We start from the raw sequence: 21,331 nt of genomic DNA, 5'->3' as shown, positions 1-21,331 counted from the left end.
AGAACTGTATTTGAATACAGCAGTGAACTATTCCAAACTGGAAAAGGAAGAAAATGTCCCAAGTGCAGTGTGCTGGTTAGCAGCATGAGAGGATGCCATGTTCCTAAAACTAAATGATCTCTGCATCAAGAGAACCATTTACTAGCAGGTTGCAACTACAGCTAGCTCTTCAGCTAGGTTCACACAGACTCACTTCCAGTTTCTTCTCTTCTGCAACAGATGCTTTTGTTCTCATGTTCAATGCTGTAACCTACACAAACTTTTTCTAATCAGGAACAGAGAAATCCTGCATGAAAATAACATGGAAGAATTAAATAGCAATGCCACTCTTCAATAAAATGGCAATGTCTTTAATTAAAAAGACATCTTTATTGTAATTTTGTCATACTGGTGTGCAAAAATATGTTTTTTTTTCTTTCTGACGTTTACAAAAAGAACACAAGTTAAAATAAGGTTACAGTCATGTGAATATGCAGTTGTTATGATGATGCATGAATCAAATATACAACTGCTGCCATTTCTTTCTACTGTATGAACAGGAAAATGATATTTTTTGCTATGATCACAATATTTAGTACATTGTAGAGAATGGCTACTTATGTCAACATTCATTATTTTACTGATATTAAACCTGGAAGCATTCTTTTAAATAACAATCTTTAGATATACAAAATGTTCAGATTCATATGAATAATTAAGTAGTTTCCTATGTAGTCTTTAAGGCACATATTTCTATACTTATTTCATTTTGGTCCAACAAATAATTTGCTGTTTCTGATACTGGCTATCCAGGTAAATGCGAATTAGGATTTTTATAAATTTCCTTATCATGTCCATAGACTTCAACAATATGGATTGTCTTCACTGTAGGTACTGCAGTCTTATGTCCTGTTACTAATATTTTAGTGGGTGCAGTTTTGTTGAACTTAGGCTGATGGTCATTTTCTCTGTAATGAGCAGAAACTGTGATGTCTCTAGTCCATTCTTCCTGGAATCTGTAAGTAAGAAGGAAATAGTCATTTTGGTTTCACTTGCTTTAGCAAACATTCAGAAGTTTCCTCTTCCATTATTTTTGTACATCAAGCATTCAGCAAACAATTTCTACTGTAACATATGGACTCATTTTCTCTATCATTAAACGTTGCCAGCAATGACTGCATCTCTTTAAAGCTAAAGCAGACTCTGAGAAGACTTGTGGTGATGCTGGTTTATTTGGGAATGGGGCAGAGGTAATTTGTTTGTTCATTTTTCATAAAAAAATAGTTCCCACATTTAATTTCAATCTCCAGAGAAAATTATTGAAATCATTTGGGTGCTGGGATGAGTGGAAAAGGCTTTCCTTCTGTCTGCTTAGTTAATTGGTGAGTTAGGGGCTCTGTAATGTGTAGTAGTTGCCAGTTCTGTTTGGAGTAGGACTGTATTAAACCCTTCAATGGCCTTTTGCCCACCTATCCTAAGGAAATTGTGATTGGCAGAGACACACGAGTTGGACTCCCCTCAGCATAACGCAGAAAGAGGACTGCTACCTGGGCATTCTCCTTATGGAATTCATCCCCCCTTTCCTACTCTCAACGAACCTGAATTTGTTGATCTTCAGAGTATGCTGCAAGGCTCATGTGCCTTACTGGGCCATTAGGAAAGCTAGCATCTAGCTGGGGAGCATTGAGATTAGAAGCATCATGGGTTGCCGAATGAAACATCTCATAACAGAATCCTGTGCTCTTGGGGCTAGACTGTTATTGATGTCCACATGAGCTAGTTTGGATAAGTCTACAAGCTAAAATCACACCATAGGGAGCCTAATCTACACTTTGAAATTGTGCTCTTACAGCTATTTCAGTTGCAACTGTAAACTTTTAATGCAGTGGTACCCAAACTTTCAGCCCTGTAGCCCAGATGAGTAGTGCTGGGTCCATCCACAGGTCAGACAGAGTCCATGGGTCCAATCCAACATGCACTGGATTTGGTCCTGGCCCCACATGTGCCAGATCTGGCCCATCATCCTAGTTCTGGCCCCAGTCCCAGCCCTGCCCATGCCAGATCAGGCCTATGGCCTCAGGCCCAGCCCCAGCCTCTTGTTTACCAGATCAAACCTGCTGCTCCATCCCTGTGCATGTGAAATTCGACCACTGGGCATTTGTACGCATGCTTGTGCCGCAGTGTCAGGTGCTTTTAAAAAGTGCCCAGCACTGTGGCACATGAATTTCTATAAGCAGCGAAATGTGTGAGAGACCTGAGAAAATGACAGTGGCGCACTTTTGAACTAAAACACATCAAAAGTGTTTTAGTTCAAAAGCACACCACTGCCATTTTCTCAGTGCTCACGCACATTTTGCTATTTATACAAACGTATGCAATGCAGGGCTGGGCACGTCAGCTTGTGTGTGGTGCAGCCTCGATTAATCGAGTCTGCTCCAACATGCTAAATCTCTGGTGCGTTGGAGCAAACAAATGTATTTGTATAAATGTCCACTGTGCTGGCCAGATTTAGCACCCAGGGCCATGACATTTTGCCTGCAGGGCTTGGAAATTGAGCAACAAGGAGTGGCAGTGGCAAAGTTAACAGGGGAATTAGGTATATTGGTACAAGGCCTGATTTGGATGCAAATAGACTGCTACAAAGTAGTCTTTTGCCAGTAGTTATCTATTTACTTCCCCATATGGGGACAGGCTGAATGGCATGGTTGACATGTAGAGAACTCCTCAGACCCCACTCTGCTTGCACTCAAATATTGACATGTGAAGCCTTTGTGACTGTTCAACTGCAGCCATGAAAAGGAATGTGCCTGGGAAAAGGCTGCCACTGTTAGCTCCTATTAGGGCATTTCATGGGCTGAGGAGACTGCACCAGACATCACAGTAGCTTCAGCTCCACTGCCTTCAAACTCCCAGCAAGACTTTGCTAGATGGAGACAGAGCAACAGGCAGAGGTGAGTCTATAAACCAGGGGTGGGCAAAATGAGGCCCGCGGGCCAGATGCGGCCTGCCAGGCCATTCTATCCGGCCTGCGGGGCCCCTAAAAAATTTAGAAAATGAACAGTTATCTGCCCCTGGCTACCTGTCATGTGGCCCTCAATGGCTTGCCAAAACTCAGTAAGTGGCCCTCCACCTGAAATAATTGCCCAGCCCTGCTATAAAGAGTCATACTGCAAACAGTGCCATAGACAGAATTCCCCTCTTCCATGCAGATGGGGAAGAGCTGAAACCTGTGAACTTCCCAGTGAGCACCTGGGCCTCACAATTGTGTTTGTGCCTGAGGTGCTAACTGCCTATCAAAATGCTATGTCTGCACAGAGGCTTTCAGGGAGGGTGCTGCATACTTTTGTAAGTTCAAGTAAATGATAAAAATGGTTCTGTACACTGACGAGAAAGATTTCAAACTGGTTTTCAAGCAGGTATCGCTTTGATTTGCCACCTGTAAACCACTTCAAGAACTTCAGAAAAGCTCTCTGATGTACTTTGGAAATGGAAGTAGTTTCTCAGAATACCCCACCCCGCCTACACACACACACACACACACACACAGAGCCTTCTGCTTCAGTAACTCAGGGTATCAGGAGAGGAAATAAATACATTACTGGCAGGAAGTACGGTGGGCGTGTAAAGACTGTTTATTCAGCACAAAGTACTACAAAATACAAGATTCAACACTGCTCTACGTGCAGCTGCAGAATATTGGTTGCAGATCACCACCTGCATAAGGACATAAGATGAGCACTCCCCATTTGTACTTACAGATCCTGGTGTACAGGATCTGTGCACCAAACCAAGCTGCTTCTGGGTCACCAGTGAGTGGGGAAAAAAATAGAAATCACATAGCCTTTATTCACTCTCAGCCCAAACGACTGTGGAGATGTGCCATGGTACACCAATATGTAGCACTCCAGAAAACATGCATTCATCTTTCTTTGAACAATCCAACCACAAGCTAACGTCTGGATACACAGGGCTAGGTAATATTCCTTTCTCTTGCCTATCAGTGCATTACTATTTCAATCCACTTTCCACATTCCTTGACTGTCTGATTTCCAAGTCACTCAGGAGGCTGGACCTGGGTTGAGGTGATACTGACCAGAGGGTATCCACACTTTGACACCCCCCAGGGCTCCCAGGGTGTTCAGATCAGGTGGATATGATCACATACTCTTGAGACTTCAGACTGAAAAAAAAGAAGACTGCAATGTGTCTATAAAAAAAGGAAGCAGTTACTGGCAGAAGTAAAATAGGGCACCTTATGCTGCCTAGGGCATATGCTTTTCATGGGAGGGAGGAAGTGGGGGCTCCAATCCACTCACCCCACCCTCCAGCAGACTGGGCAAACCCCAGAGAGAACTCCCTCCCGTCCCTTCTCCCCCTCCCATTCTGAAGACAGAGCCAGGAGCAAGGCTGGGCTGTGTCAGGCAAGCCCTGCTCCTGGTATGGGCTGACACAAGTTAATGAAGGCACTCCCCTTTGGAGGTGTAGGTTGTAGCCTTGTTGATCTAAGGACATAGGCAGATGAGGTTATTTGGGTAAATCTGATATCTTTTATTAGACCAACTCAAGTAGTTGGAAAAATATTTCTTTATAAGCTTTTGGGTGAAATTACCCTTCATCAGGCAAAGGAAATGTCTTCAGATAGTCTATGCTCTTCCTGGATGGAGTATGCAAGAAAGCCAGTCAGTTAAACTGTAAATGGAGGTGGCCAATCGGTGAGAGACAGATGGGGGTGGTGTGAGAAAGAGAATGAATGTACAGAGAGACAAATGAATGTTAGCAGGGGAATTAGAAACAGGAGGGTAGGGGAAGGGAATGAATATAGCTGGTACAAAGTGGAGGGTTTACCTGAGGAGTCTGATTTTAGGCAGGTTATAATGTGTCATAAATACAATATCTATATTTATTCCTTGATTTTTTGTATCTGGTAGACTGATGAAGTGAAGTTCATAAGTTTGTCTGTGTTTTGTAAATTCCCTTTGAAGATTAGAACTGAGAGATTGGAGAGAGAGTGGTTTTCTTGTGAGAAGTGTGTCCCTACAGGTAATTAGATATTCTTGTCTCTGATACATTTTCGATATGTGTTCATTCTGGTACACAGTTGATGTTTGAGTTCTCCTACATATTTCCCATCAGGGCATTTGGTGCATTGGATGAGATATATTAGATTTCTGGAGGTGCGGGTGTCAGACACATGAATGGTGATGGCTCTGTTGTGGAGGTGTGTTGGCAGATTTTACATTTCTTGTCATGGAATGGCCTGGATCCATTTGGTGTGTTTTGGGCCCTAGGAAGTTTGCTTCTGGTGATGAGGTTGGTGAGGTTTGGTGCTTGTTTGAAGGCTAAGATGGGTGGTTCTGGGAAGATTGCTTTAAAAATTGGGTCATCTTCTAGTATAGGTTGCAATTGTTTTAGGATTTTCCATATAGGTTCCAGGGAGGGATGATATGTCATAACCAGTGGTGTGAGATTCATGGGGGGTTCTCTCCTATACTGAAGCAATTCTTCACATGGTATCTGGGTGGCTCTTTCAAAAGTGCAATCTCTCTCTCTGGAGGAGTGTCCTTCTTGAGTGAAGGCCCTTTTGAGATTTGTGAGGTGACGATCCCAGGTGTTCTCTTTGGTGCAAAGTTGGTGGTATTGGAGGGCCTGGCTGTACATTACAGATTTCTCGGTGTGTTTACAGTGATTGCTGGTTCTGTTCAGCTATGTGTGTTGGTCCATGGGTTTCTTGTATCTGGTGTCTGTCTTTTACCACTCCGGATAGTGACCATCATGTCTAAAAAGGAAACGCTGGGGTTGGAGTATTCCAGAGACAGTCTGATGGAGAGGTGATGCTTGCTGAATTTCTGATGGAAATCAATTAGAGATTGCAAGTTTTCAGTCCAAATGATGAAGATGTTATCAATGTATCTTAAGTATAGCAAGGGTTTGATGGTGCAGTCTGTAGCCTACTGTGCCATTAACCCGTGTGTCGTGTCCGTAGGGCCTTTTCTGGTTTTGCCGTTGCTTAAGGAAGAGACAGGCTTGTTACTGGGTTAGAGTTTGGAAGGTTCCCCAGAAAGTCTCTCCTGCCATGTCTTGCTGGAATAAATTATTTTGATTGGGAGGAAGATGGTTTGTCCTGCCCTTCCTGGTACCTTCCTTCAGTCTTCCCGATTGTCCTTTCTACTTGGGACTCTGCCTCCTCTACACTCCACCTAACGCCAACCAAAGATGTTGTTTCCGGATTACTAGAGCGGGTACAGTATGAACTGTGGTGTTTCAGCCCTCTGATTTCATGATGGTCGGATTGGGATATTATCTCGTCTTGAGTTTTCCCTGACCATACTTGGTCCTGCCTAAGCATCTTAGAGATTCCAGGTTACCTTGCTCCCTGGCATCTCTCCCTCTCTCTTGGTTTTATACTTGCCACAGCTCAGACGTCCATCTCTTCTTGTCCATTCAGGTCCTGTCTGGATCCAATCTGGGCACGTCGGGGAACTCACTTCTGGCTCCCCCAGCTGTTCTTCCACTGGGCCTTTTATCTCAGTCTCAGGGGCCAGCCAGAAAATCAGCCCCAGCATGCTGTCATAAAGCATGCCCACACTGATGCAGGAGCCGCCTCCACCTCCTCCCAGCTCTGCCGTTCTTTTTCCTTTTTTTTTTTTGTTTTACTGTGGCATCTTCTCCTGCTGCGGTTTCACTTTTGCCGTGCTTCTGTTCTGGCATGGCGTCCCGCCGGCTCCGCTCCTTGCCCGGTCAGGGTAAATCTTTCCTACCACACATCCCGCAGCGTAAGCTGCCTTGTGGCAAAACAGGTTTTTGGTTCTGATCATCAGTAATTTTGGTAGTGGTCTTGCATGGATCCGTTGTTGCCACCTCATTTTCGTTATACCTTGATAAAATATCCACAACTTTATTGGTCACTCCAGGTCTATAACTGACGCAAAATTTAAAAGGCTGTAGAGACAATGCCCAGCGCATGATTCGCGCATTATTATGTTTGGACTTATTTAGTCATTGTAAAGGAGCATGATCAGTGACTAGTGTAAATTCTTTTCCCATTAAATAATACCAAAGTAGTTTATTGCCCACTTTATTGCTAGACTCCCTCTCACTACTAGAATACCTTGTTTTAGTGGTATTTAATTTTTTACTAGCAAAGGCAATCAGTCGCTTGACTCCCTCTTGGTCCTGACACAACACCATTCCTATGGCAGTTTCGGATGCATCCATCTGCAGAATAAAAATTTTAGACAAAAGTCAGGCGTTACAACTACCACATTATTACACAGGGCTCTTTTGATGGCCTTAAAGGCTCCTTCCATTTGGGGAGGCCACCTTATCGAACCCTGGACCTTTCCTCTTATTGCGTCCCTTAATGCTGTTGCTTTTTCTGCAAAATGGGGAATAAATCTTCTGTAATAGTTAGCCAAACCCAGGAATGATCTCATCTGCCTCTTGGTCTGGGGCTGTAAATAGTTTTCTATCATAGCTATCTTGCTGGCCAAAGGCTGTCCGACCCCCTGTCTGACCCCAAATCCTAAGTAATTGGTTTCTTGCATCCACAGTGAGCACTTCTTGGGGTTAGCTGTCATCTCCAACTGGTGTAGCTCTCACAGCACCGTTTTCAAATGTCGCAAATGTTGAACCGAGGATTGAGAGTAGATAATTATGTCATCAACATAGGTGACAGCATACATCGTATCCTGGGCAAGAATGCAGTCCATGAGGCACTGAAATGTAGCCACAGCCCCATGGAGGCCAAACGGTATCCTCGTAAATTAAAATAAACCCCAGGGTGTACCGAAGGCAGTTTTCTGTTGGTCCTTGGCAGCCATGGGTATTTGCCAGTACCCTTTTAACAGATCGATTGTAGAAATATAACGAGCTTGGCATATTCTCTCCAGAAGTTTCTCTACATGTGGCATAGGGAATGCATCAAATCTAGCAATTTCATTAACTCTCCTGAAGTCTATGCATATTTGTAGGGACCCATCAGTTTTGGGTACTATTATCATAGGACTCCGCCATGGACTGCAAGAGGGTACAATGACCCTTTGTGTCAGCATTTTTTGTATTTCCTGATGTACTCTAGCTTGTAGATGATGAGGAATGGGCCTCCATCTTTCTCAGATGATGGTTCCCCTTGTAATAACCGTTTGGTTGTCCCATTTAAGCATTCCACCAGACCTGGTCTGTGGATGATAAACAGATGTACGCAACTGCCATATTTTCAATACTTGACACATGGCTTTAATAATCCCAGACATAAAGTTCATACCTTGATCCATAATTATTTCTTTTGGGAACTCCCACCTGGGATATCCACTTCAGTAGTTCCTCCACAGTTTGGGGAGCCATCGCCAACCTTAAAGATATTACCTCTGGGTAATGTGTTGCGTAGTCTACTATGACCCGTATATACTGGTATCCGGCACAGCTCTTTGTAAGGGGACCCATGAAATCTAATGCTATTCTATCAAAGGGACTGTCAATAAAAGGCATCACCTGGAATGGTGCACATGGTGGCTACCTTTCTTGGACTCTTTGACATTCTGGGCAGGCCTCACAACGTCATGCAACTTCCTCCCTCATACATGGCCAAAAAAAACTATTGCTCGATCTTGGTGAGTGTCTTATCTCTCCCAAAACGGCCTCCCGTGGGAGTGGTGTGCACCAATCACCACACCCAGCTACAGAAAATACAGGGCACCATTAACTGCCAGGGTCATACACCCCAGACTGGGCACTTCTTAACCCTGTACAATAAGCCATTATGTATCTTGAAATGAGGGTCACTTACATCAAGTTCTGGTCAGGCTACTTCATCTTCGATATGAGCCACTTCCTCCACCTGAATCCTTTGGAACTCCTTGTCTTCTCCTTGTGCAGTCCGGAACTGGGGTCCCATGGGACCAGGACTGGGACTTATCAAGTCGTCTTCTCCTAAGGAAGTTGCTTCTTCTTCGGCTATCCAACCCTCACAACCCAGGGCCAGCCTTTCCGTCTCAATTCATCCCTCTGGATTTTCTCTAAAACTTCATACAGGGTGGCCAGTCTTGCCCTACGATCATTTGATGATCCAATGCAGGTACAAATCCCACTTGCATCCTACCCTTGTGGTTGGTGATCCTTACATCAACAAAGCCTCTTTTGTACTGTTCAGCTTTTCTAAGGATACAGCTCATGCTCACAGTTCGGCACCAATCAATGACATATCTAGGTATTAGCCCAGCCCTGACTAGGGTCTGGGAACAGCCTGTATCTAGGGTTGCCTGGATTGGTTTTCCTGCTACCCAAGTTGTCACCATGGATCTATTCCACACTGCTATTTCTTCACTGCATCCGAAGCTACAGTCCATCTTTTCAATGGGTTTGCTCACTTCAAGTCGTTCTGTCAGCCCTATACTCTCTCCCACCGATTTCCACCTTTCTTGAAGGCCTAGGGTGCATTCCCTGGAAACCTGACCTGATTTCCTACACCAGTAACATATCATACCACACCTCAAATACCGTGATGGCCCCTGCCGGGGCTCCTCATCCCTCTTGGTGATGGCTCCCATGCTCTTACAGTCCTTTTCTTTGAAATGCTCTACTTCAGATGCCACAAAGGCCTCAGCGACTCTTACCGCTTCTTCAGCCATCCTGGGTAGATGCTGGCATACCCACAATTGGGTTTCATTGTCCAAGTCCTTCACAAATTATTCTAATAAAATTTGGTTGGCTAAGGTAGCCCAATCTACCTTCTCTGGAAGTACCCACTTATTTAGGAGGTCCTTTAAGAGTTGCACGAGATTCCTGGGTTTGCAGTCCTCCTTCCCCTTCTGAGCTCGGAATATTCTGCAATAATGCTCAGGTGTGAGCTCCAGGTGGTGTAATATTGCCACCTTTACTTTTTCATAATCATAGGCCTCCTCCCTATGGAGAGCCCAGTATGCAGCTTAGGCTTTGCCTATGACGAGGGATCCTAGTTGGCTTGCTCACTACAACCTGTCTAGCCCCATTTGTATGGCTGTATGTTCAAACGATTCAATGTAGGCTTCAGCATCATCCTCGTGAGTCATTCTATGCATTTGAAATGTAGTCCAATTCCTTTGCATCCATTTATGCTGTTGCAACGCCTGCTGCTGCTGAACTTCTAATACCTTAGTCACTGCGTGCAACATCTGACCTAACAATTCTATCTGGGGTGTTAGGTTTCCTTCCATCTGGGCATTGGCCTCCAGGGTCACCCTTTCTTCAGTGTTCCTGGCCAATGCATTAATTTGTAGCCTACTGTGCTGTTCACCTGTGTGTCATGTCTATAGGGCCTTTTCTGGTTTTGCCATTGCTTAAGGAAGAGACAGGCTTGTTACTGGGTTAGATTTTGGAAGGTTCCCCAGAGGGTCTCTCCTGCCATGTCTTGCTGGAATAAATTATTCTGATTAGGAGGAAGATGGTTTGTCCTGCCCTTCCTGGTACCTTCCTTCAATCTTCCCCATTGTCCTTCCTACTTGGGACTCTGCCTCCCCTACACCCCACCTAATGCTAACCAAAGATATTGTTTCCAGATTACTAGAGCTGATACAGTATGAACTGTGGTGTTTCAGCCCTCTGAATTTATGATGGTCAGATTGGGATGTTATCTCATCTGAGTTTTCCCCAACCATACTTGGTCCTGTCTAAGCATCTTCCAGACTCCGGGTTACCTTGCTTCCCAGCATCTCCCCCTCTCTCTTGGCTTTATACTTGCCACAGCTCAGATGTCTGTGTCTTCTTGTCCCTTCAGGTCCCGTCGGGATCCAATCTGGGCTAGAGATGTCTGACATCCATGGTGCTTCTTCAGGTAAGTCCCTGAGCCTTGTCTGGCTCTGCCTATCTTGGAAAGCCCCTTCCTGGGGAAGCCACCATGTCCCTCTCGTGGGGCTCTGTTCTATATCCCGCCGCCCTGGGCGCGTCAGGGAACTTACTTCCAGCTCCACCAGCTGTTCTTCCACCGGGCTTTTTTTCCTGGCCTCAGGGGGCCAGCCAGCAAATTGGCCTTGGCACACTGCCATAAACCATGCCCACGTCAATGCAGGAGCCAGCTCCAACTCCTCCCAGCTCTGCTGTTCTTTTTCCTTTTTTTCTTTTACTGTGGCGTCTTCTCCCGCTGCGGTTTCACTTTCACCATGCTCCTGTTCTGGTGTGGTGTCCCACTGGCTCTGCTCCTCGCCCTGCCGGGGTAAATCTTTCCTGCCACAGAGTCCTTAAGGAATTTTTCTTTCAGATGGCTCATGAAAATCTTGGCACACGGTGGGGCCATTTTGGTGCCTATAGCTGTGCCCATGGTCTGAAGGAAGTGTTGACTATTGAAAGTAAAGTTGCTGTGTGTGAGGACGAAGTGTATAAGTATAGTAATATCTTTGGGTCTGTACTCTGAGTTGTAATCTTGCTCTTGTAGATATGTAAAGCAGGCTTGACTGTGGGATGTTGGTATATAGGCTGGTAATGTCCATGGTGGCTAGAAGGGCGTTACTGGGAAGATGGTCTATGTTTTTAAGTTTTTGTAGAAAGTCTGTTGTGTCTTGGACAAAACTTGCTCTTTGGGTGACAAGAGGTTTGAGGATTGATTAGACAAAACCTGATATTTCCTCAGTGAGGGTTCCATGGTTGGATACAATAGGTCTGCCAGGGTTCTCTTGTTTGTAGATTTTAGGGAGCATGTAAAAAGTCCCTGGGTTGGGTAGTAAGTGTATCAAGTTTTATATTTTTTCTGGTAGTTCTGATGGTAATGATTTGATGGTAGTTTTGAGTTTCAAGGTGAAAAGGGGAGTAGAATCATCTAGTTTTTTGTAGTAGGTGGTGTCAGAGAGTTGTCTGTTCGTTTCTTTTATGTAGTCTTCACAGATAAGGATAACTATAGCTCCTCCTTTATCCATTGGTTTTATTACTATTTGGTGGTTAGATCTTAGGGATTCTATGGCCCTTCTTTCTGAGAGGGACAGATGTTATGGTGACATGTGCTGTTGATTATTTCTTGTTCATTCTTTCCCAGGAGCAGTCAATATAGCAGTCAGGCTTTAATTTTTTCTATTGTGAGATGTCCCATCTGATGGTTTAGAAATCATCTTTGATTTCTAAGTTTCCCTGAAGTTTTCCTGCAAAGTTGTGACGCATATTTGGAGTTGTGTGTAGTAGTCAGAGGACTGTAGATGTTTAGTCCTCTGGGAATGATGATGTGCTTCTTGCATAGGCTTAGAAAATATATGTTGCTGTTGTCTCTGGCTTCTTTCTTTTTCAGGTTGTGTAATTTCCATTTCAAATGGCAAAATTCGGTATGTTCCATGTTTCAGGCGTGTAGGTTGTAGCTATGTTAGTCTAAGGACATAGGCAGACAAGGTTATTTAGGTGGGATCAGGACCTTTTAAAGCTGTCTGAAGCCTTTCTGTAAGACAGAATGGCTGTAGGCCACTTCAAGAGGGTGAATGCATGACAAAATGTCACTTCTGTCAGTGCCCTCAATTTCCCCTGAGCAGACTGAAGGCGTTAGCCTAGATTAACAGAAGTTACATCAATGTGAACTGAGTGGAGCCAGTCTCCTCTGAATTTTCTGTTATTTATGTAACACAGGTTTCAGTTTGTCATTTGTCCACTGAAGTTTCCTCCACTGGATGCAAACAACATAACCCAAGTGCTCCCTTTTACTACTTTAGGAAGAAGGCAGGGCAGAGTGATGCCCTATACTAACTGGTTCAGAGAAGCATGAGCTTTAGTAGGCAACAACTTTCTTCATCAGATGCTATAATACTTTAGTTGCCTTGCCTTTGCCTGACTTCTGATTAACATGTCTAACCACTTCTGTGCTCTTAGGGTGCGTCTACACATCGTCCTATGTTGCCATAGGGACACGCTACATCATAGTACGGCATGTTACAGTGACGTAGTGAGCAGGTGAGTCTACACATGATTGGCAGCTACTTTGCCATAGCAGCATGCTCCCCCATTTTAATGTGCCGCTATAGCGAAGTAGCAACAAAATCTAACCGCACGCTGCACTCATGGCGCAATACAGGTGGTTACTGCACTGTGCTTTAGTACTTCCAAAAGGAAACACTAAAGCACAATGCTGTAGCAATATGACTATTCAGTGACATGCAGACGCACCCTTAGTACTTTAACGTTCCTCACTACTGTTCCAGCTGGAATATTTAAAAGCATCTTACTGTGACCTGAGGTCAAAACAGCTAGCTTGTATTTACATTTACTTACAGCATCTGGTAATCCTGGAAGCTTGTTTGACTTTAAATGTGGCAAGGAAAGATGTAAAGAGGTTTTTTTTTCTTTTGGAGAGGGGAAGGGAGGGTTGTATTCTCTTTCTATAACAATGTTAAATAAAAAGATTTGGCCAGTCCCACAGCCTTCTTTCTGCCAGAATACCTGGCCAACTCGAAAGAGTAGAAAGGGGAGGGAAGGGGACATAGCCCGGTTCCCACTGGCCTACTCTGGAACAATTTGTGCCAAGGAAATGACCCATTTACTCCACAGATGGGACCTGTACGTAGAGTTTGCACATCATAAAACAAAGCTCTCATTTATACCAATGTAGTCAATAGAGCTGGTGTAACTGTTGGGAGAAGTAATGACTCAGCCTCCAGCAGGAGAGAAGGGTAATATACAGTCATGTGTGTCAGTGGGCTTTAAAAGAATTTTAAAAATTCTTCTTTTTGCAAACAGAGAATTGTTCCTAGCCAAAGGGGATAATAATTCAAATAGGGCCTCCCTGCAGTGAGAGAACTCCTGCACCGTATGCACCTAGATTTCCTGTCTGATGTTGGCAGTGGCTTTGAAAAGGGATTTGCAGTAGGAGTGGGTGGAACTTTTTGCTTGTTTAATGTCTAGTGTCTGTGTATGATACCCAGTGGTAAGAGTAGAACCATTACGAAAACTTTAATGAAAGCACACATGCATGTGCATATGTGCATTGAGTTAGTCCCAATAGATTATAAAGGCATGTACAAAGAAATACTATAAAAACAAAAAAAATTTACCAAATATACATCTAGCTCTTAAAGGGGAACCCATCACATTCTAAATGCTTTACAAACATATATACAGTAGATGCAAATACCTTAGCTATCTTATATACAACTGGAAGACAGAGGCAGAAAGGGTACTTGAGTTGGGAGTCAGTCAGAGCCATGGTTCTGATTCTTAGTTCTATGCTCAAACAATGACTCTTTGCCTAACCATAAGGAAGAACTGGCATGAAATAGAGAGAGGAGAATGCTATGCATATTTTTGAAGGACAAAAATTCTTGTGAGTGTTATCTTTTATTGAATGAACAGCATGGTTGGGATAGATAGTTTGGCTATATCTATCCCAATTGTGCAGTTGGTCCAATAAAAAAAAATACCACTCACAGGAATTCGTGCCTTGCATATTTTTCTGGATCATAACAGGAACAATATCACCTCAGCACCATCATATATATTTTTAACCTTTCCCAGTATGAGCTAAAGGTGCACACTCTTTTTTTCCCCAGTTAGCCCAGAAATAATTGAGTTGGATCAGATTGATTTTCAATTCCAACTGGAGTCATACTAAGGAATTTAGCCATCAACCCACAGCCTATTTTCTGCCAGAGTGCCTGAAGAGCTCCAGAGAGTGGAAAGGGGAGGGAAGGGGATGTAATCCTGCCTCCCACTGACCTACTGTGTAACTATTTGTGCCAGGGAAAGGACGCATGTACTCCACAGATGGCACCTGTCTGTGGACTTTGCATAGGGAAAGAAGAGGAAGTCTTGAATGTTACTGCTTCCTAGCCCTGCACATTCATGCAAGTGATTTCACCTGGCTCAAAACCCAGATATCAGCAGCATTTTGGAAGCAGGGCAATTCCATGGCATTTCAGCAGTGGAAGGATTCTGTGGCGTGTGCATCAGCAGTGAAGCTGCAGTAGCCAAGTCAAAAAAAGCAGCTTGCCTCAGACCAAGTTATGTTATTTCAGCCACCACTCTAAAAAGGTTGCCAAGCCCCAATATAGGATGTCCCGAACCTTAGTAATATAATAGTAACAACAGGCTTACCATGAAGGGAGCATCATTATTGTGGCCTCTGTACTGCAGCTTAAATTCTCAACTGTAAATTTCCTCTTTATCATAACACCAGTGGACCAGAAATGGCCTGTTCCATGGAAGCAGCTCTCATATGCAAAGCAGGGAAGGGAATGATCACATGATATGTAACAGCGGTGGGCAATTATTTCAGGTGAAGGGCCACTTACTGAGTTTTGGTGAGCTTTCAAGGGTTGCATGTATAGCCCTGTCCCTTGATAGGTGCCCCACCCCCTGGTCGCCATCTTGTGACTGGAAGTTTCACCTCCTAACCCCTGACCTTTGCCACCAGAAGTCCCTCCCTTTGCCCCAGAAGTACTCCTTTCAGCAAGGGGTTTTGCCATCTTGGAACCAGAAAAATACCAAATTATATTCTAAAAAGCGAACATCGAAAACATCAATTTGATTTCAAAAAATATTTTGTCCTGTATATAATAGCTTAAAATGAAGTCTTACTCTTGTATATTGTGGGGAAATGGGGATAGGTTTGTGGGGGAATGTGGGTATGTGGGGTGTGGGGGAGGGTGTGGGTGTGTCTGCAGGGGGTGGATAGGTATGGGGGAGAAAGCATGTGGGTGTGTATGGATATGTGGGGTGTGGTGGGTATGGGGTTTGTGGGGAGCTGTGTGTGGGGAGAGGGTGACTGGGGTCTGTGGGGGGTGTGGGTATGGGCACTGCATGTATGGCAGTGCAAGGTGGGGTGTGGGTGCATGTGTATGGTGGGGGGTGTGTGTGGGGGACTCACCCTATGAACACACACACACACACACACACACACCCCTGGGGTACAAGTGCAGCCCCGTGCTCTGGCGATGCAGCCAGAAGCCTTGTGGTGCTGGAGCAGCGTGGGGCCAGAAAGGCAGGGAAAGTGACATTTCCGTGTCATCTTTGACATGGAAAATACTACTGCCTCTTTAAAAGGGAAATTAATTTCCATTATTATGTATTTACTTGCACGCAACTGTATTAAGCTACTCACATGATACCATATTTTATAGTGTACATATTTCCCTTCCCCCCCCGTATAACTATTATACACTGAAGCAACGTAACGAAAGAAATCACTGTAATACAACTTGACCAAAATTCAACTGATTTTATGTTAAAACCTCTTTTGTACAATTTTATCCTGTTTTTGGGAGGGTGGAAGGGAGAGTTATGCATGAATGCATATTACTGGATTTTTGATTGTAGCCATGTTAGTCTAAGGACATAGGCAGGCAAGGTTCTTTGGGTAGATGCAATATCTTTTATTAGATCAACTGAGTAGTTGGAAAAAGTTCTTTGCAAGCTTTTGGGCGCAATCACCCTTCTTCAGGCACAGGGAGTTTTTGCTGTTCTGAGATTCCAAGGAATGAAAGAAGATAAAAGTGTGACAGGATATCAGTGAGAATGTAAATAGGTAGAAATTAGGAAAACAAAAGGTAGAAGAGGGAAGGGGGAGAGTGAAGGGGGTGGGAAACAAGGGGGGGAAAAAGCCAAAGGTAAGAAAGGAAGACTCTACTGTAGTAGTTTTCCAAGGCAGAAAAGAGGCTGTCTGTGAAAAAGTAAATAGCTGGAAATTAGGAAGAAAACCAGTAGAAAAGGAGGAGAGGGAAGAAAGAGGGGGCAGGGGGGAGTGTAAAAGATCAGAGCTGGCAGGTACTTGGTGAATCAGATGTCAGGCAGGTTGTAATACATCATAAATCCATAGGCAGAGGGAGAAATATTATTGGAGGAGAGCCAAGTAAAACTTAAACTTAAAATGATACTTACACACACACACAAACCACCCACCAGGTAAGCCTACGAAGGGGGAAGAGGTGTGGGGGTGCAGATCAAGGCCTCCACAGTGAGGGAGGAAGAGAGGCAGAGGCAGGGACTGGAGTTCAGAAGAATGGGGCCCTGGGGCACAGTCTGAGCCCAGTCAGCTTGTCCAGGAGTGCGGGAGTGCTCCCGCCATTGTGCGCAACCTGGGGGAGGCACAGAGGGCATGTGCCCTTTGGATTTGTATGCAGGGTGTCACAGAAGTAGGGTGCTACTGTGGACTGGGCTCTGCTCCACACTACCATTACCCAGGAACCATGCGATGCCATGTGCCTTCTGTGTGCAAGCTGCACCTGCACCCCATCCCCTGCCCACCCAGCAGTGGAAGGCACATGGCATTACCTGCGGCTCCCGAGCACCAGCAGCAGGGGGCGGTGCCCAGCATTCCTCGCAATGCCCCATGCATAAATCCGGGAGGCATATGTCTCCTGTGCTTCCCTTGGCGTGCACACAGCGGTGGGAGCCCTTCCTCTCCCCTGCTCCCATGCTCTTGGACGAGCCATCCCACCACCCACCCCGGCCCTGGGACCCCATTTGCCTCAGCCCCTACCCCATTCCCCCCCCCCCCCCGGGGGCCTCAATCTGCCCCCCCCCCCACACCCTTTCCCCTTCATAAACTTATCTGCTGGGCACTGCATTGCTGGCCACCTCTGCAGGCTGTGGCTGCATGTCTGTCTGTGCATACCCCTTCCCCCCACTGCAGCCACCCAGCGCTTGCAGCAGGGCTGCCCTGCAGTCCTCTGCACTGCCACTGCTGCCCTGTGTTTGTGGGAGTTAAGCCCCATTAGCCCTGGCCTTCTGCCACCTATGCATAAATCCAATGTCTGTATTGAGTCCATGATTTTTTGTATCCAGTAGATTTATGAAGTTAGTAGGCTCATCTATGAAAGGTGTTTTATAAGTTCCCTTTGAAGTTAGAACTAAGAATAGAGAGGTGGGGATTGTCTTGTGAGATGTGTGCATCCACAGGTAGCTGGGTATTCTGGTCTTTGGTAGATTTTTGGTGTGCATTCACTCTGGGGTGCAGTTTGGTTTCTCCTGCATATTTTCCACCAGGGCATTTGGTGCACTGGATGAGATCTATAACATTTCTGGAGGTGCAGGTGTCAGATCCAGGAAGGGCGATGGTTCTGTTGTGGGGTATGGTTATTGTGGGAATGGTGGAGATGTGTTGGCAGGTTTTGCATTTCTTGTCCTGGCATAGTCTGGATCCACTAGGTATAATTTGGGTCATAGGGAGTTTGTTTCTGGTGAGGTTAGCAGGGCTCCGTGCTTGTTTAAAGGCTAGGATGGGTGGTTCTGGAAAAATCTCTAAGAATTGGGCCTTCTTCTAATATGGGTTGCAACTGTTTGAGGATTTTCCGTGTAGGTTCCAGGGAAGGATGGTATGTTAAAACTTTGTTTTCCTAATTTCTACCTATTTACATTCTCACTGACATCCTGTCACACTTTTTATCTTCTTTCATTCCTTGGAGTCTCAGAACAGCAAAGATTCCCTATACCTGAAGAAGGTTGCAAAGAACCTTTTTCTAACTGTGCAGTTGGTCTAATAAAAGATATAACATCTACCCAAAGAACCTTGCCTGCCTAAATGCATATTATGCATTGAAAAATATAATATTTATAGCCATCTCATTGTGAATTTCATATACAGGAATATTAAACACATTGGTGATACCAAAACTTGTTTCATCACCACTGCTTCCAGATCTGCATTTCTTCATGCAGCCTTGGTGTGAGTCAGTGTGATGCCTTGTGTAAGAACTATAAGAAGTGCCAGACTTGGTTAGTCCACAGGTCCATCTAGCCTAGTATCCTAGATTTCACAGTGGCAAAGAGTAGTATCTGTGCGGACAAATGGTCCAAAGTTATGGGAATCCGGAAATCTGAGCACTACATGAAAACAGCAGGGAGTGGATAAAGGGTTTTTTTTGGACTGAACCATTCATGATTGATCTTTATACTTTAATGGAAGTGAAATGTGGCTGAGTCACCAGCGCCATAGGAATCAAAATCTGGAACCTCCTCACCTTTGTAGCTATAAAATCTTCACTGCAATCACCTATGTAAAATTGCACCCAGGCAGCTAACGTGAAAGCACCACAAGCAAACAAAAAAAAATGACTGGGCTCTTTTTCCAGACACCCCAAAACAGACTGCCTGGGAACTCAGCTTTACAAACAACTGGAGTCAAATGAACATTTTCTCTAAAGGCAGCAAGAGCCTGAGTACAGGGATGGATCCTAACAGCCATATAGATTTCATTCACAGATATGCCAAGGTCAGGAATGGTAGAGGTGGCTGCATACAAGCTAGTTCAGCCATTGGAGCAGTGATTCCTAAAGGACATGCTGTGGCACACTACTGCTCTCTGGGAGCAATGGGAGTGTGCCGTGAGATCCCCACTGTGTGAAGAGGTAAATGCTCTCCCCTCTCCCATCCAGCACCTTGCACCTACATCAACTACTCCAGCAATGCCTGCACTTGCTCCTCTGGGGACTGCTGTGACTCCTGCAACCTTCCCCACCCCCAGGCAGCCCCAAGCTCCCAGCAGTGTGCTCTGCTGCAAGTGGGTAGATGTGCATGAAGCCATACTTTGCAGCCTGGCTGCCCTCTCTACTCCTTCCATGCTCCCAGGGCTGTGGGCCAGAGAGAAGAGCAGTCTCATCAGCAGGGCTGCCTCTGCCCCTGAGATAAAGACCAGATGACAGGAGGGGGCAGACAGTGAACAGGGTACAGCAGAGTGAGGTCCTCTCCCCATCACCTTAAATGGCACCAGGTACATCAGTAACTCTCAACTTTTTTAGCCTCTGTGTCCCACTCAGTATCTTTTCTGAATTTAGAAATATTTGACACCCCCTCCCCCCCCCACACACACTTTTCAGGTATAAAAGTGAAGTGTGCAACCAATTTTAACCCAGAGAAGTGTGCTCCAGGTATCAGCTGTTTGGGAAACACTGCACTGGAGGTACTAACAGCAGCAGCTCAGGCCACACTCCAGCATCTAACATATTCCCCATGTGATCAATGAGCCAGCTACATTGGCTTTCCACTGCAAGAAGCTTTCATTACAAGAGGGAACTACCCTGTTTTCCCATGAGGCCAGCACAAAGGGAATTTAACTTGGGCAGAGGCCTAGTGCTAACAAAACGGAAGCAAACCTGACCCTTAGAATGCAGATGAATTTTCACCCATACCCACAGCATCGTTACTTCTACCCCATAAATCAAGAGTTGCGGTGAAAAATATAGCTGCAGTGTTCATTCCTGTACCACTTGGTAGCATTTCTAGAATTTTCTCAGGACAGACTGGCCTTTGGGGATCTCTTACAATCTGGCAGTAAATCACAACTGAAGAATATTTTCTCTTTATTTGGTTTATCCAGTGATACATCTTCTGGCTCTACAACCTTCGGCTGCTGAGTTTTTGTGCTTGCTTTGTATTTACTTTTTATGCTCTATTGTTTTGTTCTTATTATCAGAACTTTAGAACAGCCTGTCTTGTAGCATGGGAGTTTCTTCCCATGCTTTCTTCTCTCTCATTGGTACAAACTTGCACCACACGATCCTACTTCAATGAGGATCACTGAAGCATGCTGCCCTTTTAATTTAGTAGTTTATCCTTTGGCTTTATAATCTCCCCTGCTAATGTGAACAGAAAGGAAAAGACACCTGAGGGAGTAGGTTTGGGGATGTAGAAGAGGAAGAGGACGGTGGCTGCATATTGTGTCCCCTCTTTCCCTTAGACTTCCCAAAGGTCCCCTACCCAAGGCCATAGTGTTCCAGCTTGTGGTGTAACAGGAAGCACAGGTGTTCTCCAGAAAATGATTTCCAACAAGCCTGCCAGAATTTGAAGTGCACATTCATATAACTCTGCTTCTGATCTGTGTATTTACACATGGTTAGGAATGAACATAGCCCTTTATAATCACTACATATATAAAACATACATATACAAACATAGATCTGGGATTTCTGTATAAGCAAAATGTCAGGAGTTCATCTTAGTGGTTTTGCTTCATCACTTGTTATACACTTTCCCCAAAATTAGGTCACCTCTCCTAAATGTCTATGAAGACAATATGAAGAAATGAACTCATTTCACTTGGAAATATTTTTTATTAGATTTTGCTTAATTACTGTTACCTTTGTAGGCTGCTAATGCACAATGATTGACATCTTGCATATTATTAGAAAGGATCCAGTACCCGATTTCATGAGCACTCAGACACAGGCACTAAAAATAACTCCTGTGGGAGTGCACCAATCTGTTGTCCTTCTAAAGAGATTGTGCTTGGTAATGCATACCAGTTACAATTGGTATCTAAAGAAGGGCTCTCAAATGTATTCCAAGACATGGGCTTTTCCACTTGACTCACTCCTGCACTCAGTTCTGCTAACTAATTAGCTCCAGAGCTATGTAAAATAATCCACCTTAAACTCAAACAAACCAAATGTGCCTTTCTGAGCTTTTTTTTTTTGGGGGGGGG

General features: G+C 44.7%; 1 protein-coding gene across 2 annotated transcripts in view; it reads right to left on the bottom strand.

Annotated features, from left to right (window-relative positions):
- Positions 1 to 329: 329 nt before the first annotated feature.
- Positions 330 to 21,331, bottom strand: part of SUSD3 (sushi domain containing 3) — an 86,297-nt gene continuing 65,295 nt past the window's right edge. The window contains exon 5 of one of the 2 annotated variants that reach the window (XM_019505033.1): positions 330 to 995. In XM_019505033.1, the coding sequence (XP_019360578.1) occupies positions 785 to 995 (211 nt within the window). In that variant the 3' untranslated portion in view covers positions 330 to 784. The remainder of the gene's footprint in view (positions 996 to 21,331) is intronic. The other variant, XM_019505034.1, reaches the window with a different exon arrangement.

The sequence above is a fragment of the Gavialis gangeticus genome, unplaced genomic scaffold (assembly GCF_001723915.1).
Source record: "Gavialis gangeticus isolate Ggan-Ray unplaced genomic scaffold, GavGan_comp1, whole genome shotgun sequence".
NCBI classification, from domain to species: Eukaryota; Metazoa; Chordata; order Crocodylia; family Gavialidae; genus Gavialis; species Gavialis gangeticus.
The sequence above is the reverse complement of the archived record's forward strand: the minus strand, read 5'-3'. Positions and strand labels throughout refer to the sequence as shown.